General features: G+C 35.9%; 1 protein-coding gene across 1 annotated transcript; it reads right to left on the minus strand.

Annotated features, from left to right (window-relative positions):
* Window positions 1–16169: 16169 nt before the first annotated feature.
* Window positions 16170–18384, minus strand: LOC143581637 (putative sodium/metabolite cotransporter BASS1, chloroplastic). The gene is made up of 3 exons (XM_077064382.1): window positions 17874–18384; window positions 17646–17706; window positions 16170–16445 (listed from the first exon to the last, which is right to left on the minus strand). Exons 1-3 carry the CDS (start codon window positions 17927–17929, stop codon window positions 16278–16280), a joined length of 285 nt encoding a protein of 94 aa, XP_076920497.1. The 5' UTR covers window positions 17930–18384; the 3' UTR covers window positions 16170–16277.
* Between the last annotated feature and the right edge of the window lie 308 nt (window positions 18385–18692).

Raw genomic sequence — 18692 nt, forward strand, 5'->3', positions numbered from 1 at the left:
CCATAATCACTTTCATAGAATCAGTAACTGAATCATAGTACAGCTCTCTGGGTAGATCCACATCAGACTGTGGTCTTGTTCTTTGTTGTACTGAGCTGCTTGAATCCCCTCTTCCTGCTTGGCCTCTTCCTCTTTGCAATCTTTGATGGATTGGAGGTCTGAATGGAATTGATTTCTTGGGCTTTTGAGGTCCCAAGTTGAATGTCTTCACATATATTGCTTCCACCATCTCAGTAGGAAGGTTTGCAATCTCCACTATGTCATGTCCTGCTGCCTCCAGCTCAATTAACATTTTGATCATTCCTGGAGTTCTTGCTAGTCCAGCAGGCACAAATCTGCCATCAGAGTAATATCTGGGATTTTCTCCCTCCCTTAATGCTTTTCCCCACTCATCCTTCTGCAGATAGAAAAGAGTCTTCAAGTCCTCTTTCTCCAACACATTAAAGTCTTCTTCAGTCATCCCTCTCTTGTTTGTCATTATGTTTCTTAGGATGCTGATCATTTCCTCATTCTCCCAAGGCATAAATGGTTCAGTTTCTTGTTTAGATTTGACATCATCTTGAGGGATAGGAATTTCAACAGGTTTGACTTGCTCTTTTTCCTTCTCCCTTAAGGTCTGAATTCTTCTTTTCTTCTTTGGAGGCTCATTAGATAGTTCTTTTTGAGTTGTGCTCTCAGTATAGACCATTTTCAACTCTTTCTCTTTCCTTTTGGAATATTGGTCAAATACTGCCTCTTTGCTCAGATTTCTCACAACCTCAGGCTTCATGCCTTTCTCAATCAAATACCCACACATGCCATCATATTTCTTCTTTAATTCTTCCAATTCCATCTTATCATCTTGTTTCACAAACTTTTCTGCAACTATCTCTTTCTCACTGTTATAAAGATCTTGAATTTGTTCAGCAGTGTATTTTTCTAAGGCAGCTTCAGGATAGCCTCTAACCTTCAAAAAAGTTTTATAGTGCTCAATATTTTTCTTTCTTTTCTCAATCTTCTTTAAGACTTCCTCTGCATTAATTTTAATGTTTCCCCTTTGAATATAAGTCATTTCAGCTTGAGGGGTCTCAGCAATGGAGCTTGTGTCAACTTTCTCACCTCCTTGATCAGGGTGATCATCACCCTTTCCATCAGACTCCTCAGAGTCATCCTCCTCATCATCTGATAAGTCATTCATGGCATCTATTTTGGGTTCATCAGAGTCAGGATGCTCTGGTTCATCCATATTTTCATCTTCATCTTTAACAGAAACATTAACATCAGGGACCCCTGGTAATTTTTCTCCTGGTTGCAATGTTTGCAAGGGGATTGCCCTGATTGGTTCATCATCAGTCTGTTCATCATATTTCTTTCTTCTTTGATAGGTCTTTTCATATCTTCTTTCTCCCCAGTTACTAGCAGGGTTCTTTTTCATATCCTCATTAACCTGTTCTGCCCATTTCTTGGCAGCTGCAGATGCAATTGACTCCCCAATCTCTTCAGGTATAATCATGTCAGTGTTAAGATTGGTTGATGGTTCAACAGTCTCCGATTGTTGCTCCTGAAACTTGTTAACCACCTTTCTCAAAGAGTCATCAAACTCTTGAGTTTTGTTCATATTCACCAGAATTTCAATAACCTCTTGATCTGCCACATCTTGAAATATTTCTTTTGCTACATTGGCTTCTTTGATCAATAGGTCCTGCTGTGCCAACTCTTCTTCAGTCAAGGAATGGGCAATTGCTTCCCTTTCCATTGATTCTTTAATAAGTCTTTCTCTCTCAGCAATAGCAGCATCAGCAGCAGTATCTAGAAAAGTTACATCTTTTTCAACGTATACAACAGGTTCTTCATCTGTGGCTATCTCTTTACCCTTTTCTTTTCTCTTTCTTAACTGTTCTTCATTTTCTTCTTCATGACTTCCAAACTCATCAATCTCTCTAAATAAGTCTTCCAGTTCAGAGTCATGCTCTACCCTTTTGGAACTAGCTTCTTGATCATCATTTGGCTTAGTGTGTTCTAGTTCCTCAGTAGCAGCACTCACATTCACATTCTCCACACTCATTTCTTCATTCACAATCTCAGTCAACTCTTTTGTCAGCACATTCTCAACATCATCATTGATTACTTCTTCTCTCACATCCATTACAGATTCATCACTATCATCATATTCATTCATGATCCTCATCAAACCATCAATATTTTCAATATCAGTCATGACCATATCATTCTCATCTATATTCTCCCCCTGTTTTGGGGCAGCTGAGGTCTTCTCAACCTCCTGCACCAGGGTTCGAATTGACAATTCAGCATCAGCTAACTTTTTCAATAACAGTTCATTTTCACTTGTTAGCTTTTCATTCTTTCTTTTCAAATCAGTATTTTCATCCCTAACCTCCTCCACTTGCCTTTTCAACTCATCATTTTCAAGCATCAACTCAGCATTTCTTAGTGACATATCATCATGTGGACTTGTAGGGTTTGATGTAGTAAATGGTTCAAAATCAGGTAGGTTTGTGGTAGGAGTTTGTGGTGTTGGTGATTGATGTGTGTATTGATGTGTGGATGTTTCTGGTTGGTCTAGGGTAAGGGTTTGATGTGGTGTTTGATGTGGTGAGGTAGGTGGTGGTGATTGTGGTAGTGTAGGGATAGGTTGTTCAAGTTCTTCATGTTGCTCCCCCTGTACTGGTGCCATAACCTCCATATCCAGACCATCTCCCCCATCATTGCCATCAACATCATCATCAGAGTCTCCTTCAGCACTCTCCTCATCATTCCCTTCTTCCTCCTCTGAGCTCAGCTCAGGCACAGGCATTATAGCCAAATCATGGTTTAATAACCATGGCAGAATTTCCAATGGAATACTTGCATCAAAATTGTTAGAGACACCAGGATTCTTTATTCTCTTGTAGGCATCGGGATCTTGCAGTTTATGGGTGGTTCCAATTGTTGGTAAATCTTGTAGTGTGCTATTGAATATGATCTGCAGGAATCTCGGGTACTGTAAAAATCTTTTTCTTTCCAGTTTCTTTAGATTCCCCACTAGCCCATCAAAGATCATCTTGGAAAAATTAAATGGCAGATCATAGATTGTTCCAACGGTGGCATTTTTCTAGATCAAGACTCATCAGAGTCCATGATCCCTTTCTCGGAGCAAATCCATGTATGATGTGATGAATCAGAAATCTGTACAACATTGGAAATAATCCCTTCTGAAACTGTCCCTCATGGACATTTCCTTGATACCCCATAGTTTCTCTGAAAATCTTCAACAGATGCTTTGTATCGAAGCTGATGTGATTGTGATCATCGTCATTCAGTCTTAAACATCTTCTGATCAATATTTCAGTGATCTGTATCTCCTGTCTGGCCACGGTTGCCTCGATTCGTCTTTCATTACCGTCTTCAATAAGCTCTGCTGATCTCCAGAAATCCAAGGAGTGATTTCTGTAGATAATCGGGCTTTCAGTGAGAGCAAAGCTAATGTTTAACCGTGCCATCCATAAGATCATTCGAGCCATCGGTTCATTTTCTGGTGTTACTTGTAGTAGTGCGCACATATTGTGCTTTGCCTCAAACACATACTTCGGCTCGTTGTCTGCCATATCTGTAAAACATAAACAAACATATTCAAAGTGAAATTAGACATAAAGTTTAAAACTTTAGACAATTTCAAGTTATAAAAATGAAGAAGAAAGAAAGAAATCTTCAAGAACCTGTTCTTCGACAAATTAATAACCTAAACACATAAACAGAGTGTTTAGTACTCGAATGATCAAGTCACAATAACAATCTAATCGTGATCGGAAAACATAAAATTTTATGCTTACCGAGTCGGAAATTAGTGGCTGATAAAAATTAGGGTTTGGATTAATCTTGAATTCGATAAGTCGATTATTTTTCTTAGTAAGAGAGATTTTGCAGTGGAAGGAGAGAGATAGAGGGAAATAATGTAGAAAAAATTTGCCTAAGTCCCTCTTTTATACATTTTGAAAATGGGTTTTAAATGTTTTTTGTCTTCTTGTGAATTACTAGCTGTCAACCAGTAACGTTATCCACCTGATATATCAAAAACATTTAATCTCATTTAAAATTATAAGACCTTACTCGAAAAATTAATTTATCCAAAGTCTACTCGATCTTCTTCCACTAACAAACCTTACTCGGTCAAACTTTACTCGAAAACTTTTCATTTTGAATGTGAAGTTTGCCCGAATACTTCTCTATTTAAACCTTGCTCGATCAAGTAAATTAATTTAAAGTTAAGATATAATGAAGAAAGCTTACCCGAAATACTTGATTTCTTGAGAAATAAATCGCAAGACAAATAATCAAATATAGTTATCAAATAAACATTCTTATTAAGAATCAATTAAGATCCTCCCAAAAATTTCTCAAATTCAAATTAAAACTTATCTAGCATGAACCCTAAAAATCATAATCACTAACATAATCAAACAACGTATTCATTCAAGTATGAGTCTAAACAATTTCATCATACTAACTCACATATTCAATCAATGCATTCATTCAAGTATACTTGTATGAAGATTGTGCTCGAGCACTCTTTCAAATGTAAAGTGTGCTCGGACAACAATCTTATGCAAAGTATACCCGAATAACTTTCATATAATACAAAGTGTGCTCGAGACCAAATTCTAGCAGACAGTGTACTCGGAAAGTTAGGTTTTGAAAATTACCAAGTATATTGAAGGAACACAAGTGTACCCAAAATATAAAGTGTGCTCGGAAAACAAAGTTTGCCCGAAAACACTTGTAATTTCAAAGAAATCATAAACACATATATCACAGAGCATGCTCGGAATAAAATTAAACACATAAACATTTAAGTGTGCTATAGTCTAAAATTTCATAGAGCTTGCTCGAAAATCCTAAGTTAGCACTAAGCTTGCTAGGATAAACACATTCAATCATCAGGTATGCCCTTGTTCGAGGGAACTTATCATATCAAACCATACCCGAAAAATGACAAACTTAAACAGTAACATCTAAGCGTGCCCGGAAAGATTAACAAACCTTTCCTAACAACATATTCACACAAAGCTTACTTGGTGTACTCACTTAAGTTCACAAAGTTTGCTTGAAAACACAATCAGCATATTACATGCATAGCTTATTCGAAGCTAACATAAAACATGCATAGCTTACTCGAAACAAGAATTTCTTGTTAACAGTTAGCTATTTCAACACATAATCATCTCAAGACTTCAAGCTTGCTCGGAAAGTGAGTGCAACAGTGTAAACATTTCAAAGCATGCCCGAAAATCATAATGTTAGTCAAAAATGACTAAGCTTACTCGGAAAGGTTGAAAGTTGTCAAACCTTACCCGAAACAACATATTCACACATAATCAACTGTTCTGTACTCGGAAAGGTTATAATTCAATAACCTTACCCGAAAATACATATTCAAACAGTTTATGCTCGAGAAGGTTAGAAATCATCAAACCTTACTCGAACTTACATATTCAACCATAATCAACTGTTCTGTACTCGGAAAGGTTATAATTCAATAACCTTACCCGAAAATACATATTCAAACAGTTTGTGCTCGAGAGGGTTAGAAATCATCAAACCTTACTCGAACTTACATATTCAGCCTATTTTAGGCAAAATGCAACACTTTTTGACTTAAACCACTTTTCAAAGACATTTCTAAGTTATGTATCCTTTCAGAACATAGTTTAAGAGCAAATGGTGCATTAAGAGATCAAATTTCAGTTATACTTCACTTCAAAACAATTTCTTTTATAAACTGAAAAGATCTCAGGAATGGGATCATATTGACTAAGTAGCTTTCTCAATACTTCACTCTCAGCATTATTATGACAACTTAGATAGGTTAACAGCAGGTATAGACTTAGCATGATTTTCATCTCTTTGGTGATATGATTATGGTTCAATTTGAGCATAATGCAATAATGGTCAACACTGTGCTCTGATGTCTCATATCTCTTCTCAAAGCTTATTTGGCTTTCCCCAGATCACCCCAATTTGACTCCAACCTCCTGTATTTGGTCAAAAATAGTTTTTTTGTATGATAGAACTTATTGTATTTTTGAACTTTTGATATTCAAACATGTATAGAGGTTGAACATTGGACTTACAGTTAGCAACATGCCTTTCATTCAAGATGAGACAGTTTTTGTCAACATCTTTGTAGTTCTTGTTGTAACCCTCTTATTTGATAAAATATTTAAAACATTTATCAACTTTTGGTTGATTTATTCATTCTTCCCCTTGTTTTTGATATTTTCTCAAATTTTCTTAAAGCATGTTCTTTGTCATATTTAAAAAAAAGTTTCATTTTGGTTGACCAAATAACAACAGGCTCGTGTATGACTGGGTAATCACTTTTCTGCCATATCATTCGGAGAGATCTATCTTGAGACATGCAAAACAACTATGCATCTCCACATAAAGATTAGCATATTCATTAAGTTTATATCACCTTAGATTTTACATCATCATGGGAAAGCAACCATACAAGTTAATGACTATACTAAGGTCTTTTTAGCCTATTAATTCCATATGATCAGCTAAGTAGTCAATGTACTATCATTTCCCATAAATACAGTTTAATATTCAATCACCCCAATATCTCTTCATTGTCAGGTTAATGGCTATCCTGTTTGACCAAAAGTGGTCAACAGGACCAAACATACATGAGAATATATGTCCTTTCAAAGTCAGAGCTATTGACATAGTTTTAAGTGAAGGAATAAGAAACAAGTCATAATTGCCCCAAATGCATTCAGTTTTCTGGTCAATGGCTATCCTTTGAATCTATAGAGATTTAAGGACCAAACATACACAAGTGCATGTCCTTCCAACTGGGCAAATGACATAATTTTCAGCAAAAAAACAACTGTTTAAGATCTTTCCCTTTAAAAATCCTTCTTTTAAGCTTCTTAAAAGCTTGAACTGAATAATCTTATCATATCTCTTCACCATTAATCAACTTGCTCATGTTTTGACCAAAATATAGTATTTATGCAAAATTCATTATAAATTTCATTGAATCACTTAATTTTGACATAAAACACATTTTGACATAAACAGTTGCATCACATACTCAAATCTTAATCATTCTTACATCATCAAGAAAAACAGACTGTAATTTCATTCAATGTCTATTTACCATAACAACTTCAGAAGATCAGATTAAGAACATATTCAAGTAACCATAAACATGTGATTACTCATGATATTATATAAGTAATTAATCTCACCTAAACATATCAAATTACTTATCATAACATCAGATCAGTTAACAAGATAGTCAAGGATTATCATCAAATTCAACCAAATTGCACAAATAGTTACTCAAGCACCTATCAGTTAACATCAAAACAGTGACATAATCAAAACATATTAAACAACATATTCAGCAGCATATTCAGCAACATATTCAACTTGTATAACCTCTTCTAAAATATTCAAGTAGCACATAGAGGTACACAACTAAGCACACATCCCTAATCAGATTTCATCAGAGTTGATCATCCCCAGGGCTTTCAAAAGAAAGTTGAACCTGGTTCTATCAAGTGGTTTGGTGAATAGGTCAGCCAGATTATCACTTGTATCAACTCTTTGCATTTCAATCAAACCTTTTTCACTACAATCTCTGATGAAGTGATGTCTGATTTCAATATGCTTAGTCTTAGAATGTTGCACAGGATTCTTAACAGTAAAATATGCAGCAGTATTATCAATCAGAATAGGGGTGTTTAGAAAGTTCAAACCATAGTCCAGCATCTGATTCTGAATCCAGAGAACTTGTGCACAGCATGCAGATGCAACAACATATTCAGCTTCTGCAGTGGAGATTGACACTGTGATCTGTTTCTTGCATTGCCATGACACTAGCCTTTGACCCAAAAACTGGTATCCCCCTAATGTTGACTTTCTACTCATATTGCATCCATCATAATCACTGTCTGTATATGCAATCAGATCAAAGGATTGGTTCTTTGGATACCAAATCCCTAAGTCTGGTCTTCCCTTCAAATATCTGAATATTCTTTTCACAGCATTCATGTGGGAGACTTTTGGATTTGATTGGAACCTAGCACATACACACACAGCAAACATGATATCTGGTCTTGTTGCAGTCAGATACATCAGAGATCCAATCTTTGCTCTATATTCATGTTCATCAACTGACTCCCCCTTTTCATCAGCTATCATCTTTTCTTTGGTGTCCATTGGAGTTGAGGCAGCCTTGTAATCATTACAGTTGAACTTATTCAGAATGTCCTGCACATACTTAGCTTGGTGAATGAAGATTCCTTCATCATTTTGTTCAACTTGTAGTCCCAGAAAGAAATTCATTTCACCCATGGAACTCATGCTGTACTTGGACTTCATCACCTCTTCAAACTCCAAACACATATTTTCATTTGTAGATCCAAAGATGATATCATCAACATAGACTTGTACAAGCAGCAAATCTGACCCTTTTCTTTTGTAGAAGAGTGTCTTGTCAATGGCTCCCCTTGTGAAGCCATTTTCAAGTAAATGAGTTGATAACTCATCATACCATGCTCTAGGAGCCTGATGTAAACCATAAAGGGCTTTGTTTAGCTTATACACCTTGTTTGGATACATGGGATCCTCAAAACCTGGTGGTTGAGTCACATACACTTCTTCATCAATCTTTCCATTAAGGAATGCAGATTTGACATCAAGCTGGAATACTTTAATGTTCTTTGAGGCAGCATATGCAAGAAAAATCCTTATGGCTTCCAGTCTTGCAACTGGTGCAAACACTTCCTCAAAGTCTATCCCTTCCTCTTGAAGACATCCCAGTGCTACAAGTCTAGCTTTGTTCTTAATCACCAAACCCCTTTCATCCTTTTTGTTTCTGAACACCCATTTGGTTCCTATTGCATATCTGTCATGTGGCTTGTCTACAAGATCCCATACATGTAAATCTCTAAACTGGGCCAATTCCTCTTGCATTGCCTCTACCCAACTATTGTCTTTTAAAGCTTGAGCAATATTCTTTGGTTCTAATTGGGATAGAACGCAAGAGTACAAACAGATGTTAGCTATCTCAGAATGACTCCTTGTTACTCTTTCATGCAGGTCACCAATGATATTTCCAGCAGGATGATTCTTTTCAACAGTAGGAGTTTGTATTATCATATTTGTAGACAAATTTGTGTCAAGATTTCTTTCATTGATTTCAGGTTCTTCAATGATCAAATCAGCTTCTGCATCATGAAACACTGGTGTTTCATCATTGTGTTGTCTTGAAGTGGATGCACCATTGTTTCCCAGATTCAAACTTTGAAATAAGTCTTGAAATCTTGCTGTTGTTGCAGCTTCTTCATCATTTGTTTTGTTGCCTGTGTCACTCCCATTATGAACATGATCATTTTGTACATCAGTACTATCTTGACTTGTCATTTCCTGATCTTGTTCAATGTCATTCTTTGAGGAGCTATTCACAAAAGTGTACTCTTTTTCTGTTCTAGCAACCTTCTTCCACAATTCTTCCAAGTCCAGTTCTTTCTTCTTATTTTCTTCAAGTACACTGGTCTTGTAGAATGTTTCATCAAAGTCTTCAGAATAAATCTTGAATGACTTTATTAACTTTTCATGATCAAACAGCCATGTTGCACCACTGACTGTATTGAATTGATTCTCATTAAAAATAATGTCAGATGACTCTATCACACTCATGTGATCTTTCACATAAACTCTGTAAGCCTTTGAGTGAGTAGAATATCCAACAAAGAAACAGTCTAGTGACTTAGTTTGAAACTTGTTCAAATAGTCTCTAGTGTTCAATAAGAAACATTTGCAGCCAAAGGCTTGAAGAACTTGATGTAAGGCTTTCTATTGTTGAAAATCTCATATGGAGTTTTATCATGCCTTTTGTTCACAAGCACTCTGTTCTGAACATAACAAGCAGTGTTGATTGCTTCAGCCCAGAATGTGACAGGTAAGTTAGCATCAGCCAACATGGTTCTTGCAGCTTCTATTAGTGTTCTGTTTCTCCTTTCTGCAACACCATTTTGTTCAGGAGTTCTTGGAGCTGAAAATTGTTGCAGTATTCCTTTCATAGCACAAAATTCTTCCATAACTCCATTCTTGAACTCAGTACCATTGTCACTTCTCAGCATCTTCACTTTCTTATTCAGCTTGTTTTCAATCATTGTGACACAACCCTTAATCAACTCAGCAGTCTCATCTTTGGTACTTAGGAAATAAACCCAAGTATATCTTGAATAGTCATCAATGATCACCAAACAGTATCTTTTCTTTCCAATACTTGGTACACTCACAGGACCAAAAAGATCCATGTGAAGTAACTCAAGTGGTTGTTCAATTGAGTTGATGAGCTTTGTCTTATGAGTAGACTTGTGTTGTTTTCCCTTCTGACATGAGTCACAATGATCATCTGACTTAAATTATCTTGTAGGTAAACCAATCACATGTTCACCCTTGACCAGTCTATTCATATTCTTTAAGTTCACATGACACAACTTCCTATGCCACAATTTAGATTCATTTTCAGTGGCTTTGGAAACAAAACATGCACCACCTCTTAAATAGCATCTTTCATATTCAACTCATACAAGTTGCCATTTCTTTGTGCCATCATCATAATCATTTCAGGTGGGATCACAAACTCAGGTTTTAAGATGAAACAATGAGAATCATCAAAACTGACTTTGTAACCCTTATCACACATTTGAGATATACTCAACAAATTGTATTGTAGTCCCTCAACATGAAAGACATTGTCAAAAGACACCTTCCCATTTGTCAATATCCTTTACCCACAATCTTTCCTCCATTTTCATCACTCCCAAAGGCAACTGGACCCTCATACTTCTCTACATAATTCACAAGTGACCTCTTGTCACAAGTCATGTGCCTAGAACAACCACTATCCATATACCATATATCATTCAATGGAGTGGCCTGTTCCTGCACAAAGAGAAATTTGATTAGTTCAGTGATGAGATGCAAGCTTCTTCAACTTGCAGCTTATCAGTGTCAATTTCAGTGGCAGCTTGGGAAGTGAGTGTAGTAGGTTCAGGATCTTCATGAGTGATCTCCAAGTTGTCTGAATGGTCAGTTTCATAACCACACTCTCTTGGTGTCTTGACAAGTGAAGCTGAATTGTCAAGCTCAACTGAGGCAGTTCTCTTTTCTTGTAAGACATAGTCCTTAGATTCTGAGAAGTCTCTTACATCAGTCACAACTTCAATTTTAGCTTCAGTTTTAGGTTTCCATGTGAAACCTTGTGGTTCATATCCATGTTTTAACAAGAACTTTTCATCACCAGTGAGTATAGCTTGTTTCTTTCTTTGATATACAGTTTTTCTTTTTGATTTCTCACTGCCTGATGATTCTTGTGACTCATCAGACTTGACTGAATGAGTATTTTTGGTAAATTTCAATGACTGGTTTTCCCTTATCACCTGCTTTTGCTTCTGAGGTGATTTACTTCTTCTCACATTTTCAGTCATATGCATCTTCTTCTTTGTCTCAGCCTTCACTTCAACTCTTGTCTCTATTCTATTCACATTTCCCTTTCCCAAATACCAGGCATACTTCTCTTTGTACAAAACAAAATCTTGACCAAACTTTGTTCCATTTGGGACATGAAATAGCTGAAACTTGAGTCTCTCATTACATGAATCAGTATGGTGTCCACATTCATCACACTTTCTACACCACACCTTTCTTTTGAACATCTCATGTTCTTTTGGTCTCCTGAATCTTTCACTTGGTTTGGGCTCTCTTACACCAATTGTCTTTTTGTTTTTCAGATTGTCAAAATCAATTGAGAATGGTACAAACTCAGCCATTCTAATATCACTTCTTTCCACATTCCCTTTAACAAAGACAACCTTTTTCAAGTTCAGTGGTTGATCATCTTCATTCTCTCTATATCTTGACTTCCTTCTTTCATATTCCTCAACAGTTTCTACCTCACCCACATCAAAGTCTTCAACACTTGAAACGATAGGATAAATAGGAGTAATATATTCTATATCCATTTCTTCCTTATTTACCTTCTTTTTCTTGTTCTTTTCTAATTTTTCCAAAAACTTTTTGCTTGGAGGTCTGACAGCATTGTAACACACATTCTTCTTTTCACCAATGTCAAAAGAAACATGTTCTCTTTTCATTTGCTCATTCATTCTTTTCATTTTATGTGTAACTGGAGGATACTTTGGAAGTTGATCAACAGATTCAGGCTTTCTATATTTTCTTCCTTTTTCAGCAGCTTGAATTTCTTTTTCAGTAATTTGATCACTCAAATCACTCAGATCATCTTGATCCAACTCATCTGAATCAAGGTCATCTTCAGAGACTTGAACTCCAATTGACTTTTCCTCTTTCATTTCTTTCTTCATAACAAATTCACCATCTTCACTCACCTCAACATTCTTGTACAAATCTGCAACATCTTCTTTGTCTTGAAACACATCTTTGAATTGTTGTAGATAAGCACTTCTCTTCTCTTTGTCAACTTTAGGCATAAAGTTGTTGTTGAATGGTGGTGGAACAGCCTTGTACTTTTCATCTTCTTTTACTTTATTCAGAATTCCACAAATGTTTCCAGTTGAAACTAAGTTCTTTAGGAATTCATTTTCAGTTTGCAGCTTTGTATTCAGCACCTTTTCATCAATCACCATCTTCTTCAACCCACTAATTTCTGTTGTGAATCTTGTCTGAGCTCTATAGCTATTCATACAATCCTCTTCCAAACTTTTCATTCTTTCCTCACTAACAATCTCACTTGCCTCATAAGCATTGATAATGCTTTGCTTCTTAAAACACTCACTTTCCAGTTTACCAATCTTTTCTTTTAATTCATTGACAAGTTTAGGTAAATCAGCATTAGGATCAGAATGTACCTTAGATGAAGATGCAGAGTCTATGGCCATGAATGCCACATTAGCTCTTCTGATATCATCTGCTATATCTTCCTCATGGTTACTCCAGTCAAAGCTTCCCTCATGCTGAGTAGTTACTGCCAAATTGCCTTGATTTCTTGGTTGATTTTGGTTTGCTGGATGTTGTGGATTGCAGGGATTTGAACAGCTTGATTCTGATTGTTGTTCATTTGATATACTTGATTCTGATTCATGCCCTGCTGGTTGTTCATCTGAGGCTGATAGTGGTTATTAAAATTGGGATTGAAGTTATTTGGATGGAAGTTGTTGTTGTTGGGATTGAATCCTTGGTTATTGTTGAAGTTCTACTGGTTGTTGTTTCTATGCATATTCTGCTGGTATTGTTGTTGGTTTCTAGGCTATTGGAACTGATTGACTTGAAAGTTCCTTGGCAAATTGCACTCTCTTGCAAAGTGTCCAGGCTGTTGACAGTTGTAGCAGATAGCCTTGGACTTATCAAATCCTATTCTCTCATTTGGACCAGAAACTAGTGATCTACCAGTTCTGTTGTACAGTCTCTTGCTTCTTAATGCCAACATTGCAGCTTGCCATTTGAGATCCATGTCTTCAAGGTCATCAGCATCTATTTGTTCCAAATCATCCTGCACTACACTTGTGTGAATCATGTTTTTGGCCACAAATGCATTGTAGGACTCAGTGAACATAGACATTAGGGCTTGTGCATCATTCCCTTGAACATGCCCTGCACCAGCACTTTGAGCATTTCCATTTCCCACAGAGGCTGAATCATCATCAATCAATTGAACATTAAACCTCTGTTGACCACCTTGACTACTTGAACCACCTCCAATGAATGACCTAGCAGTCTCATTGTTGTGATCACTTGGTTCTTCAATGATGGGAATTTGTTGTTGATTCTTTGTTGTAAGATTCCCCATAGGAGCAATTAAAGCATTTGACACATTGAAACTTGGTTTATCTTCCTTGATCATTTCATTCTCAATCATTTCAAGTTCAGCAGCTTGAAGAAAACATACTACATCATCCAATTTCAATTCATTGAAATTTTGCTTTTGAATGATGAATTTGCAAGCAGTATACCATTCTTTTGGCATTGAGTTGAGCAACTTTGTATTTAAATCAAAGTCAGTCATTACATAGTCAGTTGTTCTCAACTCATTCACAATACTCAGAAAACGTTCTAGTATTGACTTCAACCTTTCACCATCTCTATACTTGAATCTTTCTAACTGTTGCTTCAGTCTTTGCTTCTTAATGTTCTTCAATTCAGTGTTCCCTTCATACATCTCAAGGATTGCATCATACATTGCCTTAGCACTTTGATGATGTGCAACATTTGTGAGGATTTCCCAAGACAGACCAAGTTTGAGCATAGCCAATGCCCTGTCATCAACCTTTCTCATTCTCTCTCTAACGGCAGCAATAGCATTTGCATTAGCACATTCTTCAACAGCAGCTTGTGGTCCATTCTTGATAGAATTCCACATATCCACATCATTATAACAAGCAGCAGCCTCAAAAAGCACTTTCCACTTGGTAGAGTTCTCTTGACCATACAATCTAGGTATCTTATTAGTAGACACCTCTTGTTCCTCATATCCGGACATTTTCTTAAAATAAAAGTTAAGATCTTATCAAAAGTAGATTAAAACAATCAGATCTGAGAATAAATTCTTAGATCTGAGGTGTCTGATATGAATAGAACAAGATTCAACAATAAAAATCAAAGCTTTAAGTGAAATAAGGAAAAGAAAACACCTAAAACTTGTAGATCTGGAAGAAAAATGAAGAACAGAGCTTCTGACGTCACAAATCAATCGAACAGTGCTCTGCTTACGTCATTCTTCTTCAAAACTTAATCAGCAACAATCTTTCTAAAAATAGCAGCAACAAGCTCTGATACCACTTGTCAGGTCGTTTCGGATCGGATCTTAATCAATCATGTCATAACTCACACAAAATTAATCGTGTTGACAAGCGAGTTAATGACGGGTTACTATGTTTAGAAAGATGACCGTTTGTTAAAGGCGGAATCAATAACAAACATACGGTTGCAGTGAATATTCAAAAAATACGAAGACACGAAGGATTTACTCAAAAGATTTCCATTTATATAACGTTAATCATACAAAAGGATAATCGATTAGGGTTTAGGAGGAATCCTAGGACATCCGTCACACACACAATATTCTCTTAATTAATGTGTCGGTCTTATCCTCTCGGTCTCTCGTGTCCTTTGCGGCGTGCCCTAATTATTCTATTTATAGGCCTGCCAACCTAGGACAGCTGTCATTCCTTCTAAAAACCCTATCCGATAGTACATATTCAATTTACATATTCAAAAATTATACTAAGTGTAAAACAAGTCTTCCGGGTAGGCTTTTCATTAAACTTCAGTCTCCGAGTACGCAGTGTACTCGGCCTTCCTTCAGACTTGGTAAACATAGAAGTGTAATCGGAATCAGTTTCCGGGTAGACTTTACTTAAAGAATATTTTACCAAGTAAAATATTCACCGAGTAGACTTCAATCTTCTTGGACTTATCAAACTTTGCTCGACAAATCCTTACGAGCAACCTTGTTCTTCTATGATCCTGTTCGGCTCATTGTCAGTTGAATAACTTATTGATAAGGCGTACTCGGAAGTACATACCTTGCTTGAGCAGAACCTTACTCGATATAACTTAGAGATATTCCATCAACTCATCAAGTATACTTGGACCACAATTATTAAAGAATACCTTGCCCGGTCTTCCAAATACTTGGTTTCTTGGACTTGGTTAACCAAACCTTACTCGGAAGAGTAAAATACTTGGTCTTGAAGAACAATCCTGCTTGACAAAGTGAACCTTGCTCGGATATGCCAAATTAATGAACCTTACTCGGGAAAACACTAAAAAGCATACCTTGCTCGGATATCCACTAAAGAAGACTACTTGAAGTAAACCTTGCCCGGGAGGCAAAATCTCGTACTCGGCTAAGTAGAAGCTTACTTGAAGGTCCAAGGTGTACCCGAGTTCAATACTTAGCAGTTTCTGAGGAGGTTGAGAAGATTCCAATCTTCAATATTCTTCATTTAGGTCAAATCTCCTCATTTGGGTCAAACTCTTGACCCAACAACAATAAATAAAATTGGATATTTAATTATTTTAAACGCAAAGTGTAGTACAAGATTTAATTAAATATTGTGACCTCAAAGGTGTCATAAAAATAAACCAGGAAATACATACATACATACATACAAATTCTTCTTAAGGCTTTTATTACCTAAACAACCTTAGACAAACGAACACAACGTACTCAACTCAGTAATATCCCACTCATACACTCAAAAAGATGCAAGGATGAAAATGACACAAAACCTCCATGGTCAATGTTTGGAGGAATCAGAAGGATCAACACCTCTCCAAAAGAAGCCCAATGTGCTACCCATTATGTTCATTATCACAGCCGAAACCGCAGGTGGTAATGAAACCATGGCTGAGCTGAAATGTGATGCTGCTAAAACCACACCCAATGATGAATTCTGCATTCCAACCTGCAACAAAACTTTATCCTATCAGCAACGAACTATAAAAGTTTGGTTTGTTATTTCCGCATGGATGAGGCAAACAAGCAGATTGGATAACAATAACGTACATGTCAAAATAAGTAGCAAAAAGTACATCTGTTTAGAAATAAGGAAATGATTTGTTGACTTGGAGCATGATTTATCATGTTGCATCTTGAACGGAACTAGAATATCATTCATCATCTTTATGGGTGGCAATTGTGTTGTGAGTCATTCTTTAAAAAATCGGTTGATTTGGGCAAAAATAAATTGTGTATGGGTTAGTTTGGGTCACCTCAAATTAGTCAACGAGTCAAATTGGAAAAGAGATGGTGGTCGCGGCAGTCCTGGATAAGGGTGTAAACGAGGCGTGTCGAGTTCGCTAAGCTTGAGCTAGGCTCGTTTAACTTACGAGAGCTCGATCTCAAAATCGGTTCGTTTCGAGCTCGGCTAGTTATTATAAATATCAACTATTTTAGTAATAAAATGATAAACATTTTGATTATAATGTTTATATATAACATAAAATATATATTTTTAAGTTATCTATATCATAATTTTAAATATAGTAATAACTATTTTGTAAATATATATTTTAATATAATAGATGAAACTTATCAAGTCTACTCGAGCTCGATAACTGAATCCTGTACTGGAGCTTGTTTTTTAAACAAACTTATAGCTCGAGCTCATTTAAGCTCGGCTCAATTCAAGCTTTTAGCGAATCGGTCTCGATTAACTTTGACTCGTTTACACCCTTAGTCCAGGAGAGAAACAAAGAAAAGCCTGGATATAAAATGTTACGATACAATCGATAATCAAGAAAAGATCGATAAAGAGGAGGAGATATTCTCAAATTCATCGATAGTTCATTCTTACTGATTTGATTGTTTAAGTACAATCAGGCTAACCTAATGTCACATAATAGACCCTAAACTATTCAGCTATTACAATCCCAATCCCTCTACTATTTAGTATGTACATAAAGCAAGCCTTAGCTTTGGTACCATGTAAACACACTGAATTTTTAATATTAAACTACTGATAAGTGATAACTATAACGAACAATGAAATGGGTCAAAATTGGAAAACGGATAAAACATGTAATCGAGAGTTGCTTCTTTTTATAACGAATGAAAAATGGGCTGTGGATTGGGTTGACTTGTGGAACCTCAAAAGTATTATTACCTCAATGGATACGGCTCGGCGTTGTGGCTCTTTAAATCCAGCTAGAGTTGCTGCTATATACCTGCAGGAACACATTTTATTCATCCAGATAAAGAATAATAATTAATGTTATTATTGTTATTACTATTATTATTATATTACTATTACCTTTGAATATTACTTTTCTTTATAACAAAGTGAACCAAACAACCTCTGAGTGTTAAAAAGATAAATAAATAAAAAACTTACCCCACAAAAAAACCTGCAAAATGAAGTAACAGGACCGAAAGCACAACCATTCCCATTTCACTTGAGAAAAAGGCTAGAAGGGGAGAAATATCTGATGATAGAGATGTGAGAGCTATCGATGACTTCAGACGACCCACGTTTTCAGAGAATACACTTCGAAATCACGAGTCAAAGAAAACAACAATTACATTCTGAGATATAAACAAATATATGTAAAAACTATAGGTGTCAAGTTCATAAGTTACAAGGAAATGGGTCCATTCGACTTTTATTTTATTGATAACGGGTCAAACTTACAAAATCAGCTAAAAGTGAAATGAATTAAAGTCACATAATGTGTACCCAAAAGCTTAAAATATCCCAAATCATTTTATTGTAAAGAAATTAGAGTTGAGTTCTTTTTTCGTCCTTGTGGATTGGCCATTTTAACCAGTTCAGTGCAAAGCTGAGAACTTGTAACCCTTTTCATCACTGTGGTAATTATGAGAGAGGAGAGAGCTTTGGTGTTTTGATGGTTAGGAATCAATTTGAGTTATTTTATTTTTTTTATCATTTTATTATTATTATTATTATTATTATTATTATTATTATTATAATGTTTTTTAATAGAAAGGGTACTTTGGTCATTTCATGATAACTAACAGAAAAATCCAACAGAGCTAGTGCCTGGGAAGATAATGGTTAAAAATGAAACTACAGTGAAGAAAAGGGTTAAAATTTCCCCATTTTCAAGTGAACTGATTAAAATTACCAAACCACGTACAAAAACAAACTTAAATAAATAATTAGTTACTTTTATAATTTTGGTAATCATAATTC

The sequence above is a fragment of the Bidens hawaiensis genome, unplaced genomic scaffold (genome assembly GCF_021521415.1).
Source record: "Bidens hawaiensis isolate Kalapana, Puna unplaced genomic scaffold, B.hawaiensis_p1.1 tig00031123_1, whole genome shotgun sequence".
Taxonomy (NCBI): Eukaryota; Viridiplantae; Streptophyta; class Magnoliopsida; order Asterales; family Asteraceae; genus Bidens; species Bidens hawaiensis.